This window comes from Tachypleus tridentatus, chromosome 12 (assembly GCF_004210375.1).
Source record: "Tachypleus tridentatus isolate NWPU-2018 chromosome 12, ASM421037v1, whole genome shotgun sequence".
In the NCBI taxonomy this organism is placed as follows: Eukaryota; Metazoa; Arthropoda; class Merostomata; order Xiphosura; family Limulidae; genus Tachypleus; species Tachypleus tridentatus.
This window is the reverse complement of record NC_134836.1, coordinates 116,478,851-116,503,899: the sequence shown is the minus strand read 5'-3', so window position 1 is coordinate 116,503,899 and position 25,049 is coordinate 116,478,851. Positions and strand designations below refer to the sequence as shown.

General features: G+C 35.3%; 1 protein-coding gene across 1 annotated transcript in view; it reads left to right on the top strand.

The window, feature by feature from the left end:
- LOC143234448 (corticotropin-releasing factor receptor 2-like) overlaps nt 1–25,049 on the top strand; it is an 86,922-nt gene that overhangs the window by 45,563 nt on the left and 16,310 nt on the right. Inside the window, exons 4-5 of the mRNA XM_076471838.1 lie at nt 19,931–20,043; nt 22,812–22,941. Of these exons, the coding sequence (XP_076327953.1) occupies nt 19,931–20,043; nt 22,812–22,941 (243 nt within the window). The remainder of the gene's footprint in view (nt 1–19,930; nt 20,044–22,811; nt 22,942–25,049) is intronic.

Genomic DNA, 25,049 nt, shown 5'->3' with positions numbered 1-25,049 from the left:
TGTCTACTAAATATAATTAATATTTTCGCTTGCTCATTGTAAACCACACCTTTTGAACAAACTAAATAATTATTCGTCCATGGCGACTGTTTTTTTAGCTACTTTACTAGAAGCTTTATAAGTGTAGCAACTAATTAACTTGTGAGCAAATGTTTTTGTTGTACCAAAAATACGTCAAGAAAACATTTACTAAGAAACGGTTAAAACAGATCTCTTCTCGAGCTGAGATATTTCACACCGACGAAACGTTCCATTGAGTTTGTGTTTTTACTTCAACGTCACTTTAAACAGATAGTCAGGTTCATTTAATTTTAACCTTTGATTAAGGTTAAACTTGAAAAAATGTGTTTTTAATAATTGGTTACATTTAATAAGACACAATAGTCAGTTACACCTCACAACTTAATTACAGTTAATAAAGATACAATGGTTGGTTACATTTAATAAGAATACAATATTTGGTTAAAGCTGTTAAGGGCACAACTAGTGGTTACATTTAATAAGAATACAATATTTGGTTAAAGCTGTTAAGGGCACAACTAATGGTTACATTTAATAAGAATACAATATTTGGTTAAAGCTGTTAAGGGCACAACTAATGGTCATAGTTAATAAGAATACAATATTTGGTTAAAGCTGTTAAGGGCACAACTAATGGTTATAGTTAATAAGAATACAATATTTGGTTAAAGCTATTAGTGGTACAACTAATGGTTACATTTAATAAGAATACAATATTTGGTTAAAGCTATTAAGAGTGCAACTAGTGGTTACATTTAGTAAGAATACAATATTAGGTTAAAGCTATTATTGGTACAACTAATGGTTACAACTAATAAGAATACAATATTTAGTTAAAGCTATTAATGGTACAACTAATGGTTACAGCTAATAAGAATACAATATTTAATTAAAGCTATTAATGGTACAACTAATGGTTACAGCTAATAAGAATATAATATTTGGTTAAAGCTGTTAAGGGCACAACTAGTGGTTACATTTAATAAGAATACAATATTTGGTTAAAGGTGTTAAGGGCACAACTAATGGTTATAGTTAATAAAAATACAATATTTGGTTAAAGCTATTAGTGGTACAACTAATGGTTACAGCTAATAAGAATACAATATTTGGTTAAAGCTATTATTGGTACAACTAATGGTTACAGCTAATAAGAATACAATATTTAGTTAAAGCTATTAATGGTACAACTAATGGTTAGAGCTAATAAGAATACAATATTTAATGAAAGCTATTAATGGTACAACTAATGGTTACAGCTAATAAGAATATAATATTTGGTTAAAGCTGTTAAGGGCACAACTAGTGGTTACATTTAATAAGAATACAATATTTGGTTAAAGGTGTTAAGGGCACAACTAATGGTTATAGTTAATAAAAATACAATATTTGGTTAAAGCTATTAGTGGTACAACTAATGGTTACAGCTAATAAGAATACAATATTTGGTTAAAGTTATTAATGGTACAACTAATGGCTACAGCTAATAAGAATACAATATTTGGTTAAAGCTATTATTGGTACAACTAATGGTTACAGCTAATAAGAATACAATATTTAGTTAAAGCTATTAAGGGTACAACTAATGGTTACAGCTAATAAGAATACAATATTTAGTTAAAGCTATTAATGGTACAACTAGTGGTTACAGCTAATAAGAATACAATATTTGGTTAAAGCTGTTAAGAACACAACTAATGGTTATAGTTAATAAGAATACAATATTTGGTTAAAGCTATTAGTGGTACAACTAATGGTTACAGCTAATAAAAATGCAATATTTGGTTAAAGCTATTAAGGGTACAACTAGTGGTTACATTTAATAAGAACACAATATTTGGTTAAAGCTATTATTGGTACAACTAATGGTTACAGTTAATAAGAATACAATATTTAGTTAAAGCTATTAATAGTACAACTAATGGTTACAGCTAATAAGAATACAATATTTGGTTAAAGCTATTGAGGGTACAACTAATGGTTACAGTTAATAAGAATACAATATTTGGTTAAAGCTATTAATGGTACAACTAATGGTTACAGCTAATAAGAATACAATATTTGGTTAAAGCTATTGAGGGTACAACTAATGGTTACAGCTAATAAGAATACAATATTTGGTTAAAGCTATTAATGGTACAACTAATGGTTACAGCCAATAAGAATACAATATTTGATTAAAGCTATTAATGGTTCAACTTATGGTTACAGTTAATAAACTGGGAATAATCAAACTGAAGAACAACTCGAGGTTTTGATAAGTTAGCAAAATTATAGATTTTAATTTTAACAGCTCTGAAACAGTATGGACTGGATCACACACTTCTTGATAACTAGAGAACAGTATGGACTGGATCACACAGTTCTTGATAACTAGAGAACAGTATGGACTGGATCACACACTTCTTGATAACTAGAGAACAGTATGGACTGGATCACACAGTTCTTGATAACTAGAGAACAGTATGGACTGGATCACACACTTCTTGATAACTAGAGAATAGTATGGACTGGATCACACACTTCTTGATAACTAGAGAACAGTATGGACTGGATCACACACTTCTTGATAACTAGAGAACAGTATGGACTGGATCACACACTTATTGATAACTAGAGAACAGTATGGACTGGATCACACACTTATTGATAACTAGAGAACAGTATGGACTGGATCACACACTTCTTGATAACTAGAGAACAGTATGGACTGGATCACACACTTCTTGATAACTAGAGAACAGTATGGACTGGATCACACACTTCTTGATAACTAGAGAATAGTATGGACTGGATCACACACTTCTTGATAACTAGAGAACAGTATGGACTGGATCACACAGTTCTTGATAACTAGAGAACAGTATGAACTGGATCACACACTTCTTGATAACTCGAGAACAGTGTGAAACTGGATCACCAAATTTCTTGATAACTGGATCACGAAATTGTTACTTCGACAACAACTGAGAACTGGGTTGCCACAGTTGTTGAGCTACCTGTGATCACCTGTTACAGGTGAGAAGCTGTATTACCACAGTTGCCTATAGCCTGACACTTATTGAAAATGTGTGAAATGTTTCAGTAAACTTATGAAGATTTCATATAGCATGTTACAGAGCATTCAAAATTATACTGGCTCTCATTATAATTATAACGATGAAAGTGATAAATATGAACGGCTAACGTAGATAGGCCAGGTGGTTAAAGCACTCGACTCGTAAACTGAGGATCGCAGGTTCGAATCTCGGTCGCGCCAAATATGCTCTCCCTTTCAGCTGTGAGAACGTTATCTCGTGACGGTCAATCCCACTATTCGTTGGTAAAAGAATAGCCCAAGAGTTGGCGGTGAGTGGTGATGACTAGCAGCCTTCTCTCTAGTCTTTCACTGCTAGATTAGAGATGGTTCGCGCAGATAGCCCTCGTATAGCTTCGGTTTTGTTTTGAATTTCGCGCAAAGCTACATGAGGGCTATCTGCGCTAGCCGTCCCTAATTTAGCAGTGTAAGGCTAGAGAGAAGGCAGCTAGTCATCACCACCCACCGCCAATTCTTTGGCTACCCTTTTTATCAACGAATAGTGGGATCGACTGTCACATTATAACGTTTCCACGGCTGAAATGGAGAGCATGTTCGGTGTAACGAGGATTCGAACCCGTGACCCTTAGATTACGAATCGAGTGCCTTAACCACGTGGCCATGCCGGGCCTGCAGCTACGGATAGCAAGACAAATCACATGCAGAAAAATAATAATGAAATGCGTCACAAACCGAAACGTTACACAGATTCTAACAAGAAAAAACCACCACTTGAAGGATGATAATTTTTTCGGAAGCTGATAATTTTCCTTCCTCTCAACAGCAGCTCCAGTAACACCAGTTCTTACACAGAGGTACACACGAAGTAAGAAACGATCCAAGATGAAAGAGATTTACGTACTCTTATTTTCTGCAGAAAACCACTTGTTCATGACAGCTACTTTTCTCTCATCCTTGTAAAAAAAAACTAGTAAAGCCAATGGTCTAGACGGAGATCCAAAATTCAAGGTTCGATTCCCTGGTTTGGACACATGAAAGTTCCACTCAAAGTACTACTAAATGCATTAGAATCCACGTGTATATTAAACCTGAGGTATATATAATCCGATATCCCACCTCCACTGTGGTACAATGGTATGTCTGTGGACATATACTTCTAGAAACCGGGTTTCGATAGCTGTAGTGGGCAGAGTACAGACAGCCCTTTGTGTAGTTTTGTGCTTAATAACAAAGAGACAATAATCGGATGTTAATACATCTGTTCATCAGTGTAAGTAACTGACTTTAGCTGACCATGGTACACGTATTGTTGTGTGGTATGGAATAACTCTTACAAATACTTATTAGTACCTTTAGCTTTAGTACAAGAGCCCCTTCTAACGTCTTACCATGCTACCAAAAATGTGTTCGACACGAAAACCTGGAACAAATTTCGGCAGTTTTCCACATTAGAAGTCCCGGGCGTAGCCCATCAGCAGTTTTCCATATTAGAAGTCCCGGGCGTAGCCCATCGGCAGTTTTCCACATTAGAAGTCCCGGGCGTAGCCCAACGTCTGAATTGCAGATCGAAAAATCTAAGGTTCGACATTCGATGCAGCTGAACACTCCCCACCTTTTAAGTGTGGGCGCGTGATGAAAATGACAGTCATTCCTGTTATTTTGTACAAGGAGTAGAACAAACCCCTAAAGTCCGCTGGCCAGATCAAATGGTCAGTAGTTTAACCTGTGTGCGCACAAAGTTCAGTTCAGGCTCACAGTTCCGAATTCATAGTATAAGAATTGCAGTAAAGGCCGAAACCCTAGTAAAACCACAGCTGCTGTTCTTCAAGGTTACCTTTATTTTAATTAGGGTTTAGGAATTATTCCGCGTATAAAAAAGTACCCTTTTCAGTATATGGTAAGAAACTTAAACTTAGCTGATATTTATAGCTAGCTAGACTACTGACATTTCACGAAAAGTGAGGGTGGAGGGAATTATGCTGAAAAACTCATCCCTTGTTAGCATGGCATTCTCTTCCCTCTGAGAAACTCATCGCTTGTTAGCATGGCATTCTCTTTCCTCTGAGAAACTCATCGCTTGTTAGCATGGCATTCTCTTCCCTCTGAGAAACTCATCCCTTGTTAGCATGGCATTCTCTTCCCTCTGAGAAACTCATCGCTTGTTAGCATGGCATTCTCTTCCCTCTGAGAAACTCATCGCTTGTTAGCATGGCATTCTCTTTCCTCTGAGAAACTCATCGCTTGTTAGCATGGCATTCTCTTTCCTCTGAGAAACTCATCGCTTGTTAGCATGGCATTCTCTTCCCTCTGAGAAACTCATCCCTTGTTAGCATGGCATTCTCTTCCCTCTGAGAAACTCATCGCTTGTTAGCATGGCATTCTCTTCCCTCTGAGAAACTCATCGCTTGTTAGCATGGCATTCTCTTCCCTCTGAGAAACTCATCGCTTGTTAGCATGGCATTCTCTTTCCTCTGAGAAACTCATCGCTTGTTAGCATGGCATTCTCTTTCCTCTGAGAAACTCATCGCTTGTTAGCATGGCATTCTCTTCCCTCTGAGAAACTCATCGCTTGTTAGCATGGCATTCTCTTCCCTCTGAGAAACTCATCCCTTGTTAGCATGGCATTCTCTTCCCTCTGAGAAACTCATCCCTTGTTAGCATGGCATTCTCTTTCCTCTGAGAAACTCATCGCTTGTTAGCATGGCATTCTCTTCCCTCTGAAACTCATCCCTTGTTAGCATGGCATTCTCTTCCCTCTGAGAAACTCGTCCCTTGTTAGCATGGCATTCTCTTCCCTCTGAGAAACTCGTCCCTTGTTAGCATGGCATTCTCGTCCCTCGAAGATGCTTATATTCGCTCGTTATTAAAACCTTTTAAAAATGCCATGCGTTATTATTATATATATTGTAAGCAAACGGACTTTAAAATGTGTGGAAATGTTTCGGAATAAAACGTAGGTTCTAACTGAGGGAAACTTAAGACGTGTTCTGTACCGTGGGGAACACCCAGTAACGTCGGGTAATAACTTCACGTCAGTCTTGATTTTTGGTGACTTTAAGCAACAAAAAGTCCTTATTTTATTTATTCTCTTCCGAAATTTTTTCAACCAATAAGAAGTAACTGTTGGTGATGGTGTGAGGCTCGTGAAACGAGACGAAAACGAAAGTGCTGATAAAAACTGACTGACGAAAGCTCGAACTTTAGTAACACAGAAAATAAGAACAATAAAAAACACCACTTGGCTAGATGAATGTTGAGTCTGAGGAACGTATTGTACCCCATTATCTGTGACTGTGCTGAGAGTCGTGTTCAAAAATGTCGAAAAAACCGTTCAGAATAACCGGTACAGTGGCTCAAAAAGTCAGTAAATATATGTATGAAACTGTTATTATTATAAAGGCCTGAGAAAATATCTATTTCAGACCGAGTAAACTTCCTTAAAAAAACAATGTTTTAAGGATTATTTTCGTGTTCAAGTTCCTTTATGGTGGGCCCATAGAGTGAACTTTAAAATTTCAGCAAAGGTCAAGAGGTCACAGCACGAATTGTGTTTTTCTCTTCTCATACGAAATCACTTAATTGCATGTATTAGGTTAAAAAGAGAAATTTCTAATTTATTACTGAGTGTGAAATAAAACTTACAACATCTTCCTTTACTGGATGAAATTCTAAAGACATCGAGCCTTAACCAAGATAAACTAATTCTATTATTAATCAACTAATATTATGTTTTTCAGTTGACAGTTAAAAATCAACTAATTCTGTCATTGATGTAACTGGTCAACTACTAACATTGTATCTTCACCTAGTAATTATTACACAACAAACCTGGTCAGCTACTAGCGTTTTTACAATATCGTGTCAATTATCAAATTATGTAAATGGTCTGGTGAACTACTGACGTTTTACCATATCGTATTAACTATCAGTTGATCCAACTGGTCAACTACTGACGTTTTTACCATATCGTGTTAATTATCACTTGATGTAACTAGTCAAATACTGATGCTATAGCATATCGTATTAACTATCAGTTGATCCAACTGGTCAACTACTGACGTTGTTACCATATCGTGTTAATTATCACTTGATGTAACTGGTCAACTACTGGCGTTTTACCATATCGTATTAATTATCAGTTGATCTAACTGGTCAACTGCTGATGTTTTATTATATTGTATTAATTATCCGTTGATGTAACTGATACTGACGTTTTACCTTATCGTGTTTATTATCAGTTGATGTAACTGGTCAACTACTGATGTTTTACTATATCGTGTTAATTTTCACGTGATCTAACTGGTCAACTGCTAACGTTTTCACCATATCGTGTTAATTATCAGTTGATTTAACTAAACAACTGCTGACGTTTTACCCTTTTGTGTTATTTATCAGTTAATATAACTAGTCAACTACAGAGGTTTTAGCGTATCGTGTTAATTATCAGTTGATGTAACCGATCAACTTCTGATGTTTTACAATATATCTCCAGTTATCAATAAATCATTCAAGTTAAATATTGACATCTTAAACCTACAGGGTTAACTTACATATTTGTTGGTTAGTTAACCGGAATCAGACCCAGATTATATTATATGTGTTTATGTATTAAACATTTACAACATCAGAAATAACGTTCAATTTACAGTTACAGAACTGTTCCAAGTGAAACATTGGTTGTGTTATATCACAGTGAAGTGTGGGTAAGTTGTGTTTCGTCGTAGTAGAGTATGGTTGAGTTGCTGAGTTACATCACAGTAAAATATTATGAGTTATTGGGTTACATCACAGTAAAGTGTGGGTGAGTGGTTGGGTTAAAGTGTTGGCGATTTATTGGGTTACATCACAGTGAAATATGGGTGTGTTTTGGGGTTACGTCACAGTAAAATGTGATTTGGATTTTTAAGTTCTTTCTGTCAGTTAGCCATCAAACAACCACTAGTTGTATGTAACATAGCAAAACAAACATTTCCTCGTTGTTGCTTAGCAGTTTGTGAGAAAAAAAAACATACAAAGAAATGTCTCTCTGAATACAAATTACCCTAAGTTATATGTTTAAATAACTTTCATAGAAGTTTCAGAGTATATTTGTCAAGACGGCATTTTATTTTAAGAATCCTTTTGTTTATTTGGTTAATTGTCTGAAGAAACTCCTGGGCTGTTTTCCAGGTTCCGACTCCAGCCACTAGGTGTATAGTGTTGTTGTTGTTGTTTTGAATTAAGCACAAAGCTATACATTGGGTTATCTGTGCTCTGCCCGCCACGGGTATCGAAACCCGGTTTTTAACGTTGTAAGTCCGCAGAAAGTGTATAGTGATTTTCTGGATTCAGTTTATCGTTTCTACCCCAAAATGTGAAATATTCAAAATATTCAATGTCGTTACTTGTGCTTTCTTTAGGACTATCAAAACATGCTGAGATGTGAAAACGTAAACAAAACAAAGCGTTTGTGAAAGGTAAAAAGGAAGCACTGAAACAGTTAATCAGGTAGTTAATGTACTCAACTCGTAATCTGAGGGTCGTGGGTTCCAATCCCCGTCTCACCAAACATGCTTGCCCTTTTAGCCGTGGGGGCGTTATACTGTGACGGTCAATCCCACTATTAGTTGGTAAAAGAGTAGCCCAAGAGTTGGCGGTGGGTGGTGATGACTAGCTGCCTTCCCTCTAGTCTTACACTACTAAATTAGGGATGGTTAGCGCAGATAGCCCTCGAGTAGCTTTGCGCGAAATTCAAAACAAAACAGACGAAAACACTAAAAACACAATTTTTTAACCAAAATGTTAAGATCTTTAGAGCTATTGTTTTCGTTTGTTTTTAAAAAAAACCGTTATTATAAATACATGAATCTATTAAAACATAAAGAATATGTCTGTGGACTCACACTGTTAGAAATCGGGTTTCGATATCCTTTGTAGGCAGATCCAGATAGCCCACTGTGCAAACTTGAGCTCAATTCCAAACAACTCAGTTCTTCACTTCAGAGCCTTAAAGTAACTAAGAAGTATATTTCCATAACTGAACAACGAATGACAAAGAAACTGTCTGAGGTTATATTTTTATACGTCTCTGATTTTGAAACTGAAGACAAATTAAAAGAAGTGTGAGGAACAAACGTTTTCAGTTATGTGGTTTTTGTTGCGAGGTGTAAATCTAATGGCTTACAGTATCTCGTAACTTTCAAACGTTTTTAAAGACTCTTAATGAAATCTCAAATTAACAATGACAGCTGAACTCATGGTTATTTCTTTTATCACAAGATGTTTTAATAACTACCTAGGCTGTCTTTCATGTGTACAACTCCGTAATGGTACGTTTTGTTTGGCTTTTAGATGCAGTTTTCTCACGCCTCATTAAACTGTTTTACTTTCACCAAAACATGAGAAAATAATTATGCAGGCGACATTTGAAAAATAAGTAACTGAGTATGCGCAATAGCAGCGTATAAGAGCAGAACATAACTAATGAAACAATGCGTTCCAATCGTTATAACAACGAGTTTATGGATGACGTAACTTTACATATTTATTTAATTTAGAGCTAATATAATTCTAGATGACGTAGCGTTACATATTCATTTAACTTGTAACGAAAAGACTTTTAGGTGGTGTAGTGTTACACATTTATATAATTTGTAACTAAGAAACTTCTAGATGATGTAAAGGTTCACATTTATTTAACTTGTGACTAAGAAACTTGTAGATGATGTAAAGGTTCACATTTATTTAACTTGTGACTAAGAAACTTTTAGATGATGTAAAGGTTCACATTTATTTAACTTGTGACTAAGAAACTTCTAGATGATGTAAAGGTTCACATTTATTTAACTTGTGACTAAGAAACCTTTAGATGATGTAAAGGTTCACATTTATTTAACTTGTGACTAAGAAACTTTTAGATGATGTAAAGGTTCACATTTATTTAACTTATGACTAAGAAACCTTTAGATGATGTAAAGGTTAACATTTATTTAACTTATGACTAAGAAACTTGTAGATGATGTAAAGGTTCACATTTATTTAACTTGTGACTAAGAAACCTTTAGATGATGTAAAGGTTCACATTTATTTAACTTGTGACTAAGAAACTTCTAGATGATGTAAAGGTTCACATTTATTTAACTTGTGACTAAGAAACCTTTAGATGATGTAAAGGTTCACATTTATTTAACTTGTGACTAAGAAACTTTTAGATGATGTAAAGGTTCACATTTATTTAACTTATGACTAAGAAACCTTTAGATGATGTAAAGGTTCACATTTATTTAACTTGTGACTAAGAAACTTGTAGATGATGTAAAGGTTCACATTTATTTAACTTGTGACTAAGAAACCTTTAGATGATGTAAAGGTTCACATTTATTTAACTTGTGACTAAGAAACTTTTAGATGATGTAAAGGTTCACATTTATTTAACTTATGACTAAGAAACCTTTAGATGATGTAAAGGTTAACATTTATTTAACTTATGACTAAGAAACTTCTAGATGATGTAAAGGTTCATATTTATTTAACTTGTGACTAAGAAACTTGTAGATGATGTAAAGGTTCACATTTATTTAACTTATGACTAAGAAACTTTTAGATGATGTAAAGGTTCACATTTATTTAACTTATGACTAAGAAACTTCTAGATGATGTAAAGGTTCACATTTATTTAACTTGTGACTAAGAAACTTGTAGATGATGTAAAGGTTCACATTTATTTAACTTATGACTAAGAAACTTCTAGATGATGTAAAGGTTCACATTTATTTAACTTGTGACTAAGAAACTTCTAGATGATGTAAAGGTTAACATTTATTTAACTTATGACTAAGAAACTTCTAGATGATGTAAAGGTTCACATTTATTTAACTTGTGACTAAGAAACTTGTAGATGATGTAAAGGTTCACATTTATTTAACTTGTGACTAAGAAACTTGTAGATGATGTAAAGTTTCACATTTATTTAACTTGTGACTAAGAAACTTGTAGATGATGTAAAGTTTCACATTTATTTAACTTGTGACTAAGAAACTTTTAGATGATGTAAAAGTTCACATTTATTTAACTTGTGACTAAGAAACTTTTAGATGATGTAAAGGTTCACATTTATTTAACTTGTGACTAAGAAACTTTTAGATGATGTAAAGGTTCACATTTATTTAACTTGTGACTAAGAAACTTTTAGATGATGTAAAGGTTTACATTTATTTAACTTGTGACTAAGAAACTTTTAGATGATGTAAAAGTTCACATTTATTTAACTTGTGACTAAGAAACTTTTAGATGATGTAAAGGTTCACATTTATTTAACTTGTGACTAAGAAACTTTTAGATGATGTAAAGGTTCACATTTATTTAACTTCTGACTAAGAAACTTTTAAATGATGTAAAGGTTTACATTTATTTAACTTGTGACTAAGAAACTTTTAGATGATGTAAAGGTTCACATTTATTTAACTTGTGACTAAGAATCTTGGGCAGATGTCTACTACAATCTTAAGTTATTAAGCTATTTTAGTAGGTGTCCCCTACAGTTTTAAGTTATTTTTGAGTAGATGTCCCCTGGACCATAAGCTTTTTTTAAAAAAAAAACTTGAGACGTTTTCCAGACGAATACAAAATCTTTTCAAGGTCCAGGAATTACACAACGCCTCCTATCTCATCGCTAAAAATTAAACCACGTCAATTTATTTTTAGATGAATCCTTTAACCTTTCATGACACGTATATGTCGCTAAATCCATTTACAAAAATTATCAAACATCTCTTTCTCACCACTAACGAACATTTTATTTATAAAAGTCATTCTATAACCCCATTCGGATTTGAGATGAAATATTTAAATAGTTATTAGTTCGAAACAAATAACAATAAAAAAAATTTAAAGCCTCGTTTAAATTGTCGTGTAGACTTAAAGCCGCCATGTCCAGAGACAGATATTTTTATACAAAGCCTGACTGTTAGAAACCTTTCAAGATTAAGCTATTAGAAAGCACTTACGTGCTAACATACCTAAATAGTAATATGTACGTTTCTCTTATGAAGGTTTTTAGCTATTAATTCTTTGTAAAATTGTTCTTTACTGAACCGATATTGTCGACTTGGTGTAAAAAAATCCGATTAATACTTCTATCAAATATATCTGTAACACCGTACTTCTGTTCTAATATTTGTATATATATTCTAATATCTGTAACACCGTACTTCTGTTCTAATATCTGTAACACCATACTTCTGTTCTAATATTTGTAACACCGTACATTTTCTGTCCGTTTGTTTTGTTTCGTACCTACTCGAGAGGACCCCGCATGATTTTGTTCGTAGGGACGTCACTTTAAACACTGTAAACTTGTATTCTGTTAGCTTGATGCTTCGACAAGAGTGACAAACGTTAGGTTAAGGCACTCGACTCGTAATCTGAGGGTCGCGGGTTCGAATCCCCATCACACCAATCATGCTCACCCTTTCAGTAGTGGGGGCATTATAATGTGACGGTCAATCCCACTACTCGTTGGTAAAATAATAGCCCAAAAGTTGGCGGTGGGTGGTTATGACTAGCTGCCTTCCCCCTAGTCTTGCACTGCTAAATTAGGGACGGCTAGCGCAGATAGCTCTCTTGTAGCTTTGCACGAATTTCAAAACAAACAAACAAACTCACTCGAGGGCTATCTGCGTCAGCTGTCACTAATTTTTAACTGATAAAAATAAGGAAGGGTGCTAATCAGCAAAATACCCACCGCCAACTTTAGAACTGCTCTTAATGTGATAAATTACCACAGATGAAAGGGCAGACATGTTTAGAGGCGGGTTTCGATCTCTCAGACAGCGAATCAAATACCTTAACCATCAGGCCATAACAGACCTCTAGTGTCTAACAATCTTAATAAGTTTCTTAATATGCAAGTCTTAAAGCGCCAAATCCTCTCATTAAACCTATGACACCAGTAAAACTATTGTCACTTTAGTAAGCTATAACCCCCTGGTGGTAAGACTTACGCGAAATTTGCCATTTAAGAATTGAAAATACATATTCCAACGTGGATTCATTCATTTGTTTTTAATTTCTATATAATATAGTATCCAAAAGCTTTAAGTGTTATTTGTAACGAGTGAGTATCTATTGACTGAATAGGTTGTTTAGGTTTGTTGTTGTTGTTGTTGTATTTTCTAAACATACTCGCTTTTTTTCTTCCCAAACTCTAATTAACCGTATCTAAATAAACAGTGCGTAATGAAGAAAAAATGATAATGTGGGGTTTCATGTCCGCACTGATCCTCTTTAATTGGGGCGCGGGAAATAATAAAATCCAATTAGAGTGAGCTATATACTTAGAACGAAACTAAACAATAACATCGCCATCAGTGTAGCTAATTAAATATACTTTTCTTACGTTTCTCCTTTAAAAGATTGGTGTTAATTATAAAGCTACATAATGGGCTATCTGTACACTGCCAGCCACGAGTATCGAAATCCCATTTCTAGCAGTATAAATCAACAGACATACCACTTTGCCACTGGAGAACTTAAAAAAGATTTGAATGCATTGTTTCATCAGCTTGGTATCCTCGTTGATAACGATGTTTTCGGCCGTAAACCCAATAATATCTAAAAAGATTGGGCCCGCTTAAGATATTATGACTAATCCTAACTAATTGTACTAGCCTAACAATTAAAAGATATATATATAATAAAAGTGTAGTAATAAACAACAAATGATAATAAAAATTAATTACATGCGATATTCAAACTAGAATAACCAATATTATCAATGAAGTCAACAATATATAAAATAGCTTTTTTTTTCTTTCTTAGATAACTGGCAAACACTAGTTTTGCTCTTCGACCACAGTGGTGAATTGTGCTCTCTCTTATACTGCACTTTACCAAAGAAACCATATTACACGCCCCCCCCCCAACTATATTACGTCAAAGGATACTCTAATTGTAACAGTTAAACCTATAGATAGGTTAAGTTTAAACCGTTTAAGTTGGTGGCATCAGTTTTCCCACAGTGTAAATAAAACCCATTAGGTTCTACAAAAATAAAACACGAGGCTTAACACGACGAATAAGGTAAATATAAACTAATGTGACAATACTAAAAATGTAATGTCAAATTTAGCTACTATTAAACATATACATATAACTACGTCTTAAACTGATAACTGTTAAGACCAGCGGTGACCAATTTCAATAAAACTGTTGAGTTTCACCCTAAATAATACTTTAAAGAATTAAAGAGTAGACATGAAAAATTTAAAGAGGTCGTGACAGTCTGTAAACCTTGTGAACAGATAGATAACCTTAGCAAGAAAATCGTTGAATTTTCCAAGAGAAATTAACGAACTTTGTGTTTAATTTTCGCAAGTAAAAAACAAAACCAGTTTTCTAACCTGTAAATAATACCAAGGCTTCTCTCTAAGTTCTGACGTCAAATCACTTTTCTACAGCCAGTTGTATCCGGCGGTTCTCTATTCTGCAGCCAGTTGTATCCGACGGTTCTCTGAACTCTTTCGCTTTTGGGCAAAACGATTTTCGATAACGATATCGCAGCAGGAAAGGGTTGAAAGGGCTGAAAGGGCTGCTTGTCTTCGATGATATTTATATTTTTTTCTCGCTGTCAGCCTGAATATGAAACTTCTTTCTTTCCTCCTAATGCTTTGCTTGCGTATTAGACTTTTCCATTAAGTGTTCACCCTAACTGAAGCGTGTTTCGCTGATGAATTCCAAGAAATAAATTTTAAAATATATATATATATAAGAACAAAAAGCACTCGGCCATTATTTATCACTCGCGTCGTCTCGTTACCGGGGTGGTGGAGTGGGGGACGGGGTATCACAGTGGCTACTGAGAACGTCTGTGCTATAAATAATTGAACTCCATATTTCACTTAGAGTGTCTCGATGTACAATTTTAATTGCCAATAAATGATTTTTGCAGCTTGTCTTTCATATCGACACGAAACGTTAATGTTTCCAGTTGGCTGAAACGTTTGATTGATGAAGAAACATCATCAAGAAGAAAGTGATTTTTATTTCCTTCTTTCTTTTCAGATAAGTTAAATTTTTTGCTGGTAGTTCAGAAGAACATTAGAACGTTAGAAACCCTGAATTTTTATCTTTGTATTTTCCTGTTGTACGACAGCAAGCCTAATGAAAACGGTTCGATTCTCCGCAGTGGCCACAGCAAACAGTACAATATAGCTCTCTCTGAAAGAACAAGTAACTCCCACCTTATGATGATATAACAAACAGTGAACCTATTTTTACTATTGCATCAACGTAAATAACTTGAGCCGATGTTTGAGTCAGTATAAGTAATCTGGGTAGGTTTCGAGTCAGTATAAGTAATCTGAGTAGGTTTCGAATCAGTATAAGTAATCTGAACAGGTTTCGAGTCAGTATAAGTAATTTAAGTAGGTTTTGAGCCACTATAAGTAATCTGAATAGGTTTCGAGTCAGTATAACTAACCTGGAGATGTTTCGAGTCAGTATAAGTAATATGAGCAGGTTTAGAGCCAGTATAAGTAATTTAAGTAGGTTTCGAGCCAGTATAAGTAATCTGGGTAGGTTTCAAGTCAGTATAAGTAATCTGAATAGGTTTCGAGTCAGTATAAAATATCTGAATAGGTTTCGAGTCAGTATAAGTAATATGAATAGGTTTCGAGTCAGTATAAATAATCTGAATAGGTTTCGAGTCAGTATAAGTAATCTGGGTAGGTTTCGAGTCAGTATAAGTAATCTGAATAGGTTTCGAGTCAGTATAAATAATCTGAATAGGTTTCGAGTCATTATAAGTAATCTGGGTAGGTTTCGAGTCAGTATAAGTAATCTGGGTAGGTTTCGAGTCAGTATAAGTAATCTGGGTAGGTTTCGAGTCAGTATAAGTAATCTGGGTAGGTTTCGAGCCAGTATAAGTAATCTGGGTAGGTTTCGAGTCAGTATAAGTAATCTGGGTAGGTTTCGAGCCAGTATAAGTAATCTGGGTAGGTTTCGAGCCAGTATAAGTAATCTGGGTAGGTTTCGAGTCAGTATAAGTAATCTGAATAGGTTTCGAGTCAGTATAAATAATCTGAATAGGTTTCGAGTCATTATAAGTAATCTGGGTAGGTTTCGAGTCATTATAAGTAATCTGGGTAGGTTTCGAGTCAGTATAAGTAATCTGGGTAGGTTTCGAGTCAGTATAAGTAATCTGAATAGGTTTCGAGTCAGTATAAGTAAACTGGGTAGGTTTCGAGTCAGTATAAGTAATCTGGGTAGGTTTCGAGTCAGTATAAGTAATCTGGGTAGGTTTCGAGTCAGTATAAGTAATCTGGGTAGGTTTCGAGTCAGTATAAGTAATCTGGGTAGGTTTCGAGTCAGTATAAGTAATCTGGGTAGGTTTCGATTCAGTATAAGTAATCTGAATAGGTTTCGAGTCAGTATAAATAATCTGAATAGGTTTCGGGTCATTATAAGTAATCTGGGTAGGTTTCGAGTCAGTATAAGTAATCTGGGTAGGTTTCGAGTCAGTATAAGTAATCTGGGTAGGTTTCGAGTCAGTATAAGTAATTTGAATAGTTTTCGAGTCAGTATAAATAATCTGAATAGGTTTCGAGTCAGTATAAGTAATTTGAATAGTTTTCGAGTCAGCATAAATAATCTGAATAGGTTTCGAGTCATTATAAGTAATCTGGGTAGGTTTCGAGTCAGTATAAGTAATCTGGGTAGGTTTCGAGCCAGTATAAGTAATCTGAATAGGTTTCGATCAGTATAAATAACTTGAGCTGGTTTTTAATTCGGTTTAAGTAACTTGATTAGGTTTTTAAGTTCCTCAGTATTCAGTAAGATAAAAAAGATTCTGAAAATTTTTGACTTGAAGCGTTATTGTCATCGCCGAAGTAGCTTCCAGCCTCAACAAGAAAAACAGTCTAAGTGTTTAAGAAATCAAAAACGACCAACTCACGAGACAGTGATGAGTAACAGAACAAACATTCTGTAATAAAGGGTGTTTGTGGACAGCTGAAATAGCTCAAGAAAATAATATGCAGTAATCGTTAGTGGCTGCGAACACCAATAGAAGTTCAGTGATACGGTAATTGGTAGATTACACGAACCTTAAAACAATTTAATCTTAAACAATGCGCAGGAAGCTCCAAACAATTCATCTGGGCAACTGTTATTCTGCCCACAAACAACTAGCTGCAGTTATTAATAGAAAGAAGTGACTACGATGGTCCAAAGACCATCGGCATTAAACTGTTGGAAGATAGTTTGTTTGTTTTGAACTTTGCGCAAAGCTACACAAGGAATATCTGCGCCAGCCGTCTCTAATTTAGTAGTGTAAGACGAGAGGGAAGGCAGCTAGTCATTACCACCTACCGCTAACTCTTTTACTAGCGAATAGAGGGATTGACCGTAGCATTATAACGCTCCTACAGATCAAAGGGCGAGCACGGTTTTTGTGACAGGGATTCGAAACCGCGACCCTCAAATTATGGATCGATCGCCTTGACCACCTGACTTTGCCGGACTGTTGACAGATGGAAATATATCACATGGTCAGATGAATCTCGATATAGATAGAAGAATCAAAGTTTGGAGCTCACTCCATTAACCTTTGTATCCCTCATACGCTGTTTCCTTTCCGCAAATTACTAGAGGTGGAATAATGGTGTGGGGCGTATTTACATGGCACTAACAGGTATCCATTGTCTTTTTGTATGATCTCATCAAATCATACGGATATCTGAGCATCCTTGATTAACATTTTGATCTTCAGGATGATGGGTATTTTGAAGATTACAATGCATCATCCGTCACATCCATCATATCGCGACTGTCCGTAATTGATTGGAAGAGTAGGAGGAATGGTTTTACCATCCTCATTGCCATCCATAATTACCATATCTCAACCGAACTGAAAATTAGAGCATGTTATCCAAGCATAATTAACACAAATTACAAAGTACATCTTTTTTCACAGTTACAGACATATGTCTATAGAACGGGCAGCAGCCATCACAATTTTATTATTATACACTTACAAGCATCTTTCTTGTATGTCAGTTGAACCTTATTATTGATGTTAACTTTCGTTAAAACTTCACTATGTGAGTTTCCTTGTAGGTATTCCTTCAAATGTTTGTTCATTAAATTATTAAATTCAAATAAATAGTGTAGTTTGAACCGTACTGTGTGTTTACAGTGTTGTCTTAATAGAGCGTTGTTTGTTTGCAGTGTTGTATTTTAATAAAGTATTGTATGTTTAGAGTGTTGTGTGTTTGCAGTAATGTGTCTTAATAGAGTGCCCCCCGCTAGTACAGCGGTATGTCTCCGGATTTACAACGCTAAAATCAGGGGTTCGATTCCCCTCGGTGTGCTGAGCGGATAGCCCGATGTGGCTTTGCTATAAGAAAAACACAAACTTAATAGAGTATTATATGATTACAGTCCTATGTGTTTACAGCGTATTATATGCTTACAGTGTTGTCTGTTTAGAGAGTGTTGCGTGTTTATATATTTCTTGAATTGAGGTAAAACTACATAAAAATGTCATTTTAAGTATTTTTGGTTTACACATAAATTTCACGTCTGGATTTCAAACTGACGAATATCGTTTCATCTAAAAAACTTTCGTCCAAACAAACGACTATTTCCAGGCGAAAAGTTTCCTGTTTTCCTGGAAACTTTATTGTAACCTGATAGACACTGTCTCCGAACAGAAACGACATCATGAGAAAAAAAATTGTTTGTTTTATTGCAAGCTTCCAGAACTATAGAACGAGGTCCCCTTGATCCGCCCTCGAGTATCGAACTTCGATTGTTATCATCCCAAGCTCACTTAGTTACCACTGTGTCACCATGTGGGGGGGGGACTTTTCAATGGATTTGTTTGTTTGTTTGTTTGTTTGGAATTTCGCACAAAGCTACTCGAAGGCTATCTGTGCTAGCCGTCCCTAATTTAGCAGTGTAAGACTAGAGGGAAGGCAGCTAGTCATTACCACCCACCGCCAACTCTTGGGCTACTCTTTTACCAACGAATAGTGCGATTGACCGTCACATTATAACGCCCCCACGGCTGGGAGGGCGAGCATGTTTAGCGCGACGCGGGCGCGAACCCGCGACCCTCGGATTACGAGTCGCACGCCTTACGCGCTCGGCCACTTTTCAATGGAGAAAGATTCATCTGTAAATGTTAAAAGTCTCAGCTCTTTCTCTTTCAAAATAAATATACAATCCCTTTCGTTCTACCTTCTTGGAACTTATTTTTCTGTCGGACGTGATTTTAAATGTTTAATTAATCCGATGTGACACAAACAAGCGTAAAATACATTATTTTGAGGATTTCAGGTTTACCTAACACTGATATTTTGTCGTTCTGTCTGATACAGTTCGATCGCTTGAAATTTATTTAATCGTGCATGAATAACAGAAAATTGTCCAGATTTTTTTTCTAAAACTTCTCGTGTCTTGTAATACGACGTGAATTTTTAAAATGAAGTGACAAAGTAATAATAATATGTAAATTAGTAGGACTCCAGCTTATACCGTTCGATATCAGTTACACAACCTTCGTTATTTCTAATTTTATCTTGGATTAATAAAAAGTTCCAAATAATGAGAGACTTAGAACATAAAATTAGTACATCTTAGCAACGTGTTGACAGCTGCCATTGGCTAAATATAATTGATGACGCGTAAAAGTGGTGGAACCCGATATCACTGTATTTTTTTATTTAATTAGCCTGGTCTTCTCTAGATGATTATACCGTTCAAGACACTGATATATCAAAAGAAAATGTTAGTTTTTAATCAAATCTCTAGCATGCTTTAATTAACAGGTTGTGTCAAAATGTGGTAATACGGTTCGTGTGCTAACGTGCAGTTTCTTCCTTTTATCAACAGGAAGCTGGAGATTTATCCTACAGCCAGGTGGCGGTAACGTACATCTTGTTCGTCTGCTCGCTGTTATCCCTGGTGGCCCTCCTACTAACTTCGTTTATCTTCTGTTATTTCAAGTGAGAGTTGATACAATAGACGGAAAAAAGAATGGATGGACAGATACAGAGACAGACGGACAAATAATTAGTATATTAGTAGTAAACCTTGCAGCCCGCACATATATTTCAATGTCTTCTAATATTAACAAAACACCAAAGTCTTGCTCAAACTCAAATATCGATTTCGGGTTTTTATTCCGCTTTTTTTTTTTTTTTTTAGAAAATACTTTAAATATGAAAACCTGAATCTAAACTTACAAAATTTTGAATTATCTCATAACTATAAATGCTGGATAATAATGTTTCAGGAACATTGACCAACTCTTATATTGAAGTAACAAATCCTATTGGCTGGACCACATCGACCTACTTTTATAATAAAACATCAAATTCTATTGGCTGGTTTACATCGACCTACTTTTATAATAAAACATCAAATTCTATTGGCTAGCTTACATCGACCTACTGTTATAACAAAACAACAAATTCCACTGGCTGACACCCATTATACCTACACTTATAATAAAACACCAAATTATATTGGTTAGTCCCACAACGACTTACACTAAAAATATAGCAATAAACCCTATTGGCAAGTACCACATCGACCTACTCTTATATTAAAATAACAAATCCTATTGGTCAGTACCACAACAATCTACTCTTATAATAAAACAAAAACTCCTATTAGCTAGCAATACATCGACCTACACTTGCAATAAAATAATAAATTCTATTAGTGGAGCCATATGGAACTAGTCTTATAATAAAATAATAAATTCCATTGGCTGGTCCATATCGGCCTACTCTTATAATAAAGCAACAAATCCTATTGGTTAGTCCCACAACGACCTACACTTATGATGAAGCAATAAATCCCATTGGTAAGCACCACATCGATCTACTCTTATAATAAAGCAACAAATCCTATTGGTCAGTCCCATAGCGACATATTCGTATAATAAAACAACAAATCCTATTGCCTGACACTATATCGACCTATACAAATAGTAATACAACAAATTTTATTGGCTGGTGCCACACTGCCATACCCTTATAATTGTTTCTTGATTTTTTTCTCGAAAAGCTACACGACAATAGTGGTTCTCAAAAAGAGACGTGTTTTAAAAACTTAATGCTAGGATTAAAACGTTAATTTCAAGATAAACTATCAGGTAAAATTTAAATAATTATTTGTCATTGTTTCATCAATCAAGGCGCAACCTCAACCGTCCTTAATTTAACAGTGTAAGACTAGATGGAAGACAGTTAGTCATCACCACCCACCACTCCTTTACCAACGAAGGTGGTTAAGGCACTCGACTCGTAATCTGAGGAACGCGGATTCGAATCCCCGTCACACCAAACATGCTTGCCCTTGTGGGGACGTTATAAGTGACGGTCAATCCCACTCTTTTACCAACGAATAGTTGAAAAGGCGAAAGGGCTGAAAGGGCGAGCATGTTTGATGTGACGGGATTTCGAACCCGCGATCCTCAGATTACGAGTCGAGTGCCTTAACCACCTGGCCTATACAATTTTCAGATTTATAGTTTACCTTTAGTATTGTTTCAGTAATCTCTAAGTTCGGCCACAGAGGCATTCGCGATACTTGATTCTCGACTGACACTCACATATGTTTCAATATCTTTCACTTCAACAGTGGTTTTTAATCATATAACAAGTGTTGTTTTTTTTCGTTAGTTAAACTTCGTAAACTTGTTAAATAAAAGACTACCTGATTCAGTTTTATCATTTCTCTTTCAGTGTTATTTTCACACACACACACACGAGTATATAAAACTTTCTGTTCAGAGATGAGTGTAAAAAAATAGTTTATTAAGCTACCGTTAACAATACCGCGAAATATTTCAAATCTCATAGGAAGCCTAATTGGACAGGCTCGTATTGGATAATACGAAGTATATATAATTGAACTGTATATAACTCTTACGTTTGGATCGCTCGTGGTTACAGTACAAACATTCGTAGCATCATCATAGTTTGAGTTTGTAGCACAAAAAAATACACGGATCACATCAGAATAACGTTAATGAAACGCAACCACCTCCAGAAGGTTGCACTTTGATCGATGAACTAAATGACAAATAATTATTTAAATTTTACCTGATAGTTTATCTTGAAATTAACGTTTTAATCCTAGCATTAAGTTTTTAAAACACGTCTCTTTTTGAGAACCACTATTGTTCCTTTTATGTTAAAAATTCAAACCCTCTTTGTAGAAACATACCTGTAGGTGCTTTATTTTTTAAGGGTCAATGAACAACAGGCTTTGAGGGGTGCTACACTTACTGACGCTTTGACAGAATGTGTATTTAAATCTATAAGCCTAAATCTAGTTAGTTTTATTGTCAAAACTTACTACGAACTACTTTGCTAATTATTTATCATTATGTTTGTAATAACGACGTTGAGTTACTGAAATACTATTCCTATTTAAATTATAATAAAACTGAGCTTGTAAATTACAAAAAATATTCCAACCCAGACATAGTAATTCCTAAATGTGTTGGAAGTTTCATAAGTCGCCGTTTATTAAACAAATACGAATTAATATACTGTTAGTCCTATGTATAAATATCTATTTAAAAACTTCAATTGTTTCAAAATATGTTGCTTTCATGTTAGTATAAAAATAAATTTGTAAAATATTTGTGTGAATTGTAACATTTCGCAAATTGAAGTAATATTTTACTTCGAGAGAGGGCGACCTAAAATCTGCCTTAACTGAATGAAGAACAAAATTTTTTTGTTAATTATTTCAGATCCCTTCAATGTTCCCGCCTGCGAGTGCACCAAAACCTGGTGGTAGCTCTTATTATCCACTCGATCTTGCTTATTATAATCTCATCCCCAGGCGTTCTGTGCAGGCATTCTTTGACGTATGTTGACATTGTAAGTACGTTTCTCTGGGAACCACATTTATCCCAACATATGGTGGAATATTTAATTAAGTTTGTTTAAAGTAATGATACTGTCAGTGTTCTCGTACTCGGTTCTAGGTATCTGACGTGGTGGTTATTTGGCATATGCATAACTAGGCACAAGACTTGTACCATGGTTATTATCTGCCATGATATGGTTCTTGATGTGTGATGTAGCTAGTTGTCCCCAGAGATTTATGGCAAGAGATCCTCCAGACTTCCCATAATGTATCTAATACTGGAAGCCATCTAGGTGTAAAATGCACATGCGCTAACATTTGACAAAGGTTTTACTGACAACATTTGACTCAAGACATTTAGCACTGGCGTAAACACTACAAAATGAGTGTATTGTCCAGAGAAAAGGATATCATAAACAGGGTACGCCCTAATAGAAAATTGTTATATCTCCTCCACAGAGGATTGCCCTAGATATCACTGGATCACCTCCATAGTTTATGCAAGGTCATTACTGTATACTTACTGCTATCAATTATTTCACTAAATGGGCCACAGCTTACTCAATGTCTCATACTTCAGTGTGCTCCTAGCTTCTGTGTTGATGGATTACTGGATTGCTTGGTTTTTAGATATAGAATGTCCACAGGGTTCAGGAGCTCATTTCAACAGTAAACTGTTCTCTGAATTATATGGAGTGCTGGATATGGTGAAGATGTGCGCTTTGCCATGCCACATCTAGTCCAATGGATCTTACAAGCCATCAAACACGTTTACAAAGTTTATTAACACTGGCTTAACTGATTGGGAGTAATATTCACCACAAATAACGATGGTGTGAAGAGCAACTAGTCTTAGATAAATAGGATCTTTGTTGAGCACGCTTGTATTCAGGAGGAACATTCGTCTCCTGTTCATTGTACTATACAATACATCACTCGGCGTTTCCAAAAACATGGGAAGTGTTTAAAATCTGTATTAGTTGACAGAAACGAGTTTGCACTTTAACAGCTACAAGAGACCACCAAACATCAGAATAGAAGAAATAGACGTACCAGTATAAAGACTGGGTGTGACTTTGAAATGTGCATAAAAGTACCTCACTTCTATAGGAGCTGTTTCCTATCAAGCCATGGTTAGCCACAAAAGCATTTTGCAGCTAATCTGTTATCATTGGTTCATTTGTTTCAACATCTGATTCCTAGTCAAGCCGGTGTATTAAAGGATCATCCTTTAAGTTGTTTCAACATCTGATTCCTGGTCAAGCCGGAATATAAAAGGATCATCCTTTAAGTTGTTTCAACATCTGATTCCTGGTCAAGCCAATGTATGAAAGGATCATCCTTTAAGTTGTTTCAACATCTGATTCCTGGTTAAGCCGGTGTATAAAAGGATCATCCTTTAAGTTGTTTCAACATTTGATTCCTGGTTAAGCCGGTGTATAAAAGGATCATCCTTTAAGTTGTTTCAACATCTGATTCCTGGTCAAGCCGGTGTATAAAAGGATCATCTTTTAAGTTGTTTCAACATCTGATTCTTGGTCAAGCCAATGTATGAAAGGATCATCCTTTAAGTTGTTTCAACATCTGATTCCTGGTTAAGCCGGTGTATAAAAGGATCATCCTTTAAGTTGTTTCAACATTTGATTCCTGGTTAAGCCGGTGTATAAAAGGATCATCCTTTAAGTTGTTTCAACATCTGATTCCTGGTCAAGCCGGTGTATAAAAGGATCATCCTTTAAGTTGTTTCAACATCTGATTCTTGGTCAAGGCAGTGTATAAGAGGATAATCTGTATCATATAAACCCAGCTCATCTACGTGATCCATGCACTTTTGCGCACCAGTATCCATTATGTCTTGCACATCAATGAGTGAATCTGTTGGAGTAGAAATGTATACCTCTACAATTCCAACAGTTGCACAAGCCACCATTATCAATCCTATGTGATGACAATTTAAACTGTAACGTCCTAGTTTGGCCGAATTTTGCCAATGATTGATTATTTCATAATGCCAGAAGGAAATATTTTGAATTTCTCGGTTCACAGATAGCAGCAGATTGCAGTACCACAGCTACAGAGATACATCTTTAAATTAAAACATTTAACTTGTGTCTTGTGT